The sequence below is a fragment of the Sapajus apella genome, unplaced genomic scaffold, assembly GCF_009761245.1.
Source record: "Sapajus apella isolate SASKATOON/1434 unplaced genomic scaffold, GSC_monkey_1.0 scaffold48, whole genome shotgun sequence".
Taxonomy (NCBI): domain Eukaryota; kingdom Metazoa; phylum Chordata; class Mammalia; order Primates; family Cebidae; genus Sapajus; species Sapajus apella.
Window position 1 is genome coordinate 4860965 of NW_022436988.1, and position 7446 is coordinate 4868410.

At 53.9% G+C, this 7446-nt stretch overlaps 1 protein-coding gene across 1 annotated transcript in view; it reads right to left on the reverse strand.

The window, feature by feature from the left end:
* The window catches only part of CUNH17orf99 (chromosome unknown C17orf99 homolog), an 18644-nt gene extending 11198 nt beyond the window's left edge, over positions 1–7446 (reverse strand). Inside the window, exons 1-2 of the mRNA XM_032241506.1 lie at positions 7019–7446; positions 6555–6587 (exon numbers count right to left, since the gene is read on the reverse strand). Coding sequence (XP_032097397.1) covers positions 6555–6587; positions 7019–7055 — 70 coding nt within the window. The 5' untranslated portion in view covers positions 7056–7446. The remainder of the gene's footprint in view (positions 1–6554; positions 6588–7018) is intronic.

Here is a 7446-nt window from a genome sequence, read left to right on the forward strand (position 1 = left end):
GCTGAGGCAGGAGAATTGCCTCAGCCTCCTGAGTAGCTGGGATTACAGGCATGCACCACCATGTCCAGCTGATTTTTTGTAGTTTTAGTAGAGACGGGGTTTCACCATGTTGACCAGGATGGTCTCGATCTCTTGACCTCGTGATCCACCCGCCTCGGCCTCCCAAAGTGCCGGGATTACAGGCTTGAGCCACCGCGCCCGGCTGACATTCACTTTTTATCCTGACAAGAGTTGTGTGGGTTTTTTTCCTTTTGATTATTTAGTTTATGGAGCTAGCCTGCCAATAAGGGATGGTCTTTCATTTATTTTTTTAAATTATTTTTTTTTCTTCGAGACAGGGTCTTGCTTTGTCCTCCAGGCCTGAGTGCAGTGGTGAGATCTCAATTCACTGCAACATCTGCCTCCCTGTTTCAAGTGATCCTTCTGCCTCAACCTCCTGAGTAACTGGGATTACAGGTGCATGCCATCATGCTTGGTTAATTTTTCATTTTTAGTAGAGGCGGGGTTTTACCATGTTGGCCAGGCTGGTCTTGAACCCCTGAACTCAAGTGATCTCACCCACCTCAGCCTCCCAAAGTGCTGGGATTACAGGCATGAGCCACCACGCCTGGCCTATCATTTAATTTAAAATTCTCTGCTTGGCTGGGCGTAGTGGCTCATGCATGTAATCCCAGAGCTTTGGGAGACTGGGGCAGGGGAATCCCTTGAGCCCAGGAGTTTGAGACCAGCCGGAGCAACATGGCGTAACCCCATCTCTACTAAAAGTAGAAAAGTTAGCCAGGTGTGGTGGCACATGTCTGTAGTCCCAGCTACTAAGGAGGCTGAGGTGGGAGGATCTCTTGAACCTGGGAGGCTGAGGCTGTGGTGAGTCAAGACCCTACCACTGCATTCCAGCCTGGGTGACAAAGTAAGACCCTGTCTCAAAAAAAAAAAAAAAAAAAATTGGCATGGGGGTGTGTACCAGCTACTCACTCAGGAGGCTGACATCGGAGGATTGCTTGAGCCTAGGAGGTGGAGGCTTTAGTCAGCTGTGATCACTCTAGTGCACTCCAGCCTGGGTGACACAGCAAGACCCTGTCTCAAGTAAGTTAGCAAATAAATAAATAAAATTCATTTGCTGTGCGAGAGCATTTGAACAATGGGATGGTACACTCAAAATTTGATAAAGTGACGACACGGCTGCCCTCGGGACAGGAAGCTAAGCCATGCCTAGGCTGGGCTGCGCGGCCTCTGCAGGGAAACGGCTGAGGGCTCACATTCAGGCCCAGACACAGTGCTGGTGCCCAGCGTGGCTCCAAGCTTCTTCCAGGCTGCACCACCCGACTCCAGACTGGTCTCCGTGACAACAGGAAGCTTGGAAATTCCAGTTCCAACCCTGGAGGCTGCAATTGATTAGACCCAGGGAGGGGGAGGGGCCTGGGGATCTGATTTTGAATAAGCCACCATCCGTGGAGGGTTGAATTATGTCCTCCAAAAAGACAGGTTCCAGTGGTGATCCCCAGGACCTGCCCATGGGAACATATTTGGAAATCAGGTTTTTACAGATGGCTTTGCCCTCTCTCAAGTTAAATATTAACTCCAGTAATTCATGCTGGATAGGGTGGGGCCTGATAAGAAGATGAAAGGAGACCCGGACACTCACAGGGAAACCGCAGTGAGGGAGGCCATCCCCAGAAACAGGGGAGGAGCCAGGAGCAGGTGCTCCCGCAGGGCCTGGGGAGGACCCATCCTCGGACTCTGGGCCTTGGAATTCAGCTTCCAGCACTGTCAGAGACTGTGTTTCCTTTGTTGTTGCTGTTGTTTTTTGGTTGTCTTTTGCTGTTTTTGTTTTTTTTTTTCAGAGACGGAGTCTTGCTCTGTCACTCAGACTGGAGTGCAGGGACGCAATGTTGCCTCACTGCAACCTCTGCCTCCTGTGTTCAAGGGATTTTCGTGCTTCAGCCTCCCAAGTAGCTGGGATTATAGGGTGGCACCATCATGCCCGGTTGATTTTTGCATTTTTGGTAGAGATGTGGTTTTACCATATTGGCCACGCTGGTCTGGAACTCCTGATCTTAGGTGATCTGGCCACCTCGGCCTCCCAAAGTGCTGGGATTTCAGGCGTGAGCCGCCATGCCCAGCCTTGTTCTGGTTTTGTTGTGAGATGAAGTTTCACTCTGTTGCCCAGGCTGGAAGGCAGTGGCACCATCCCAGCTCACTGCAACCTCCACCTCCCAGGTTCAAGTGATCCTCCTGCCTCCTGAGTAGATGGGATTATAGACTCCTGCCACCACACCCGGCTAATTTTTTTTTTATTTTTAGTAGAAATGGGGTTTCACTATGTTGGCCAGGCTGGTCTTGAACTTCTGACCTCAAGTGATCCGCCTGCCTCGGCCTTCCAAAGTCCTGGATTATAGGCATGAGCCAGCATGCCTGGCCTCTTCAGTGCCCTTTGGACTGTAGGCTCAGCCAGAATCAAAATTCCCTATGTCCTCGACCTTCCAAGCAGCATCCTCCATCCTCTACGTCTGATGGAAACCGGGTCCCTCCTCCCAAGTGCACTGTCTACCCCTTCAGCTGTCCTGGCGATGTGGATCCTGGCAGCCTTCATGGCACTGGGCAGGGACAAAGGAGGACAACATCCTCTTGACAATTCTCCTTCCCTAAACTTTCCCCTCCCTCTTGCTAAACAACAGATATGTCTTCAAATACATTCCACTTTGCCTTCTGGGTTACAGTTATCTACCGATACCCGTCCCTCCTTGAAGATGCCTGTCCGTGGTTCCTACCATGCTTAACACTACACTTGCCAGAATTCTTGGGGATTTCAAAATACACAGGCATGGTGGCTCACACCTATAATCCCAGCACTTTGGGAGGCCAAGGAGGGAGGATTGCTTGAGGACAGGAGTTCAAGACCAGCCTGGGCAAAATAGGAAGACCCGATCTCTACAAAAAAGATTAGGCTGGGCAGGGTGGCTCGTGCCTGTAATCCCAGTATTTTGGGAGGCCCAGGCGGGTGGATCACTTGACCTTGAGTTTGAGACGAGCCTGGCCAACACAGCAAAACCCTGTCTCCAAAAAAAAATACAAAAATTAGCTGGGCATGGTGGTGCATGCCTGGAGTCCCAGCTACTCTGGAGGCTAAGGCAGGATGATGGCTTGAGCCTGAAAGATGGAGGCTGCAGTGAGCCGAGATTGTGCCACTGCATTCCAACCTGGGCAACAGAGCAAGACCCTGTCTTAAAAAAAAAATTAAATATTAACTGGGTGTGATGGTATGTGCCTGTAGTCCCAGATACTTGGGAGGTTGAGGCAGGAGGACTGCTTAAGCCCTGGAGGTCAAGGCTGCAGTGAGTGGTGACTATGCCACTGCACTCCAGCCTCAGTGACAGAATGAAACCTGCGTCCGAAAGCAAAATGAAACAAAACAAAAAACCCAACCTACACTGAGACCGTCCTTCTAACATCCCAATTCCTTGGTTCCTTCACTGGTGCCCGCTTTCCGCTCCCACCGAAGCTGTTTTGGCTGCAGACTGTGCCGGCGTCAGGCTGCACTTTATTTAGCCAGTCCTTCTAGGTGGGCCAAGGACCTTGGTGCCATCTTGGTTTTGTTTTTAGACAGAGTTCTTGTTGCCCAGGCTGGAGCGCAGTGGCACAATCTCGGCTCACTGCAACCTCCACCTTCCAGGTTCAACAGATTCTCCTGTCTCAGCCTCCTGAGTAGCTGGGATTATAGGCATGTGCCACCACACCCAGCTAATTTTTGTATTTTCTTTTTTTTTTTGAGACAGAGTCTCGCTCTGTCACCAGGCACCAGGCTAGAGTACAGTGGCACGATCTCAGCTCACTGCAACCTCTGCCTCCCGGGTTCAAGCAATTCTCCTGCCTCAGCCTCCCAAGTAGCTGGGACTACAGGTGCACACCGACACGCCCAGCTAATTTTTGTATTTTTTTAGTAGACACTGGGTTTCACCATGTTGGCCAGGATGGTCTCAATCTCCTGACCTCATGATCTGCCTGCCTCGGCCTCCCAAAGTGCTGGGATTACAGGAGTGAACCACCTCGCCTGGCCAATTTTTTTATTTTCAGTAGAGACAGGGTTTCACCATATTGGTCAGGCTGGTCTCAAACTCCTGACCTCAGGTGATCTGCCCGCCTCAGCCTCCCAAAGTGCTGCTGGGATTACAGGCATGAGCCACTGCAGCTGGCTTGGCGCCATCTTTCATGGGTGTTCTCATCCCACCCTATCTCATGCCATCTGCCAGCGGCTGCTGTTGGCTTCCAGAATCACATCCACCCTGTCTCCCGGCCTCTCCCGCATGCCCAGTCTCTCCCTGGATCCCCAGGGTCGCCTAATGCCTCTCTTGGATTTTGCCTTTGATCTCCTTCCCAAGTGATCTCATCAAGGGCCAATCAGATTGCGTTTTCCCCTCCAAACCTCCCACGGCTGCCTCCCACAGGGCCCTCCGCAGTGAACCCCACGCCACGCCTCTGGCCTCATTCAACACGCTTTGCACCTTGCTTCCTGTGCTCCGCCACACTGGGTCCCTGCCCAGGTACCTCCTGCTGTTAGCTCCTTTGGGTCCTTGCTGCATGGCCCCTCCCCAAACACTGCACTCCCTCCCTCTACCTGCCCTGCATTCCCTTTCCTTCTACCCTGCTTGCTACTCTCTAGAACATTCTAACATACTATAGAATGTACTTTCTTTACCCTGTCACCCAGGCTGAAGTGCAGTGTTACAATTACAGCTCACTGCAGCCTCACCTTCCGGGACAAGCAATCCTCCCAACTCAGCCTTCCAAGTAGCTGGGACCACAGGTGCACCACCCACCATGCCCAGTTAATTAAGAAAAAAAAAATTTTATACAAAAATATTAGCCAGGTGTGGTGGTGAACGTCTGTAATCCCAGCTACTCGGGAGGCTAAGGTGGGAGCATTTCCTGAACCCAGGAGGTGAAGGTTGCAGTGAGCTGAGATCGAGCCATTGCACTCCAGCCTGGGCGACAGAGTGAGACCCCATCTCAAAAAAAAAAGTTTGTATTTTGTAGAGATGGGGTCTCACTGTGTTGCTCAGGCTGGTCTTGAATTCCTGGGCTCAACTGATCCTCTGGCCTCAGCCTCCCAAAGTGCTGGGATAACAGGCATAACCACCGAATGTGTTTATTTTTATCAACCCCAACTAGAACGTAAGATACAGGAGGGTTTGTTTCCAGGCCTCGCCAAATTCTCAGGGCCTGGAATGGTGCCTGCAACCAAATAGGTGTTCAAGTATTTGTTGAAAGAATGAATGATTTATCAGTCAGTCTCTTAGGAGTTTAGTTAGCAGGACTTGGTTGGCAAGAATCGGAGCAGAAGTCGGGAGGCAGCCAAGACGGGGAGGCCAGACTGACCCGCAGGTACTTCCCCAGCCCCAGCTGCCTGCTCCTCTTTTTAGCAACCACACCAACAATGTTTCGGTTTTTAAAGCAAATCAGGAAACAATGGTTCAGCCTGGGCGTCATTCAGTGAGGTCCCAGCGTCATCATTACCCGGTACCTGCCCTTTAGCAAAATAGAGGGAAAGGCCCTGCTCTGTAACTTGAGGGCCTAGTGACAAGGGGTAAGGGTTGGTGTGACAACACAGGGAAGTGGCTGTCCATCTTCACCTTTTTTTTTTTTTGACACAGAGTCTTGCTCTGTCACTAGGCTGGAGTGCAGTGGCGTGATCTCGGCTCACTGCAATCTCCGCCTCCTGCGATCAAGCAATTCTTCTGCCTCAGCCTCCCGAGTAGACAGGATCATAGGCATGCGCCACTGCGCCCAGCTAATTTTTGTATTTTTAGTAGAGACGGCGTTTCATCATGTGGCCAGGATGGTCTCGATCTCTTGACCTCATGATCTGCCCGCCTCAGCCTCCCAAAGCGCTGGGATTACAGGAATGAGCACCACACCCGACCCCATCCTCACCTTAAGGGACATGAGGGGAGGGGAGGAAGGATGGAGCACACAAAGATCAGAAAGCAGGCCAGGCCAGGGGCTGCCAGGGACCTTCCCCAGTGTCCCCTCCTCCCTGGTCCTGTACCCAGCTGGGCCCCAGACGCTATCCACTCTCTGGCTGCCTCCATGAGGAAGGCAGCCCCCTGTATGGCAGGTCCTGGAGGAGCCTCGACTTGGCCATTCTCCCATGGCTTCTACCTGGAGGGAGGATCCTGACCTCCCAGGCCCCACCAGAATCCCCCAGCCCTCCACGGGGCCTCACCCCCTGGCAGAGCTGTGGGGCTCCCAGCGGGGCTTCTGCTCCCGATCAGGGACCTGGGGCAGGGTGATGAGGATGCCCAGGGAATCCCCTCTCCAAACAGCCCAGCCACAGCTGGAAGCTGGGTGCCTTCCCCGACCGTGCCCCCCGGAGGTCCCCACACTGGCCTGCTCAGCCCACCCCTCTCCATCAACCCTAGAGCCCTGCAGCGTGGAAAACTGTCCAGCCATCCTCCAGCACACACCTCCTCCCCAGCCGAGGCACCCTCCACAGTGCGGGTTCTGACACCAGGGTCCCAGCTGGGGGACTTCTCCCTCCAGCGTGCAGGGCCACTTACCTTCCTCCTGCACCTCGGAGAAGCTGCTGGCGGCTGTAAGAGAGGTGAGGGCGGTAAGGAGACAGCCTGGGATGGAAGGGGGCCAGAGACAGCCTCGAGACCCACCTGCTGAAGCCAGGAGGGAGGAGCAGGCTGGTTCCTGGTAGTGAGGCCCCAGGACTCCACCAGCACCATCACTCACAAAAGCTCTTGCGTGTCCACCCCGCCGCCATTTCCTATCATCAGCCCATTATGTAGATGGGTAAGTAGTGGGCCCCGAATGCTGACGCAGTCCCGCGACCACACGTGCAGCAAGTATAGGGGCTGGTCCGAGACTCAAGCCCCGATCTTTCCCTCTCTGCCCTGTTTCCAGAGGTTTCCCTTGCTTCAGGCCTCACCTCCCCTGTGCTCCCAGTACCCCCACCTGAGCCTGTGGCCCCAAGGCTCTGGCAGCAGCCCTGCCATCACGTCCCGGGTGGACTTACCTAGCACAGCCAAGCAGAGCAGCCCAGGGAGCCTCATGCCTCGTGGGTGTGGGGCCTCTGCTCAGGCGGTGAGGACCTCCTAGCTCCTTGCCTCCCCCGCCCTGGGGCCCCTGGGATGCTCCTTGGGTGGGTGCCTGCAGCGGGGAGATAACCTGGAGGCGGCAGCACCGCAGGGCCTCAGCTACCAGGGCTGGGCCCAGAGAGCCCCAGCGGGCTCAGTACAGCAAACTCTCCCTCAGTCCCCAGAGAAGTAGAAGGAGTTTGGACCTTGAAGCCAGACCAGGGCTTAGACTCAGCAGTCAGCTCTGAGCCGCAGGACCCTGGGCTCATGTGGCGGGCAGATATCCATGCTCAGCCTGGCGTGTGGCTGACACCTGTAATCCCAGCACTTTGGGAGGCTGAGGTGGGCGGATCACCTGAAGTCAGAA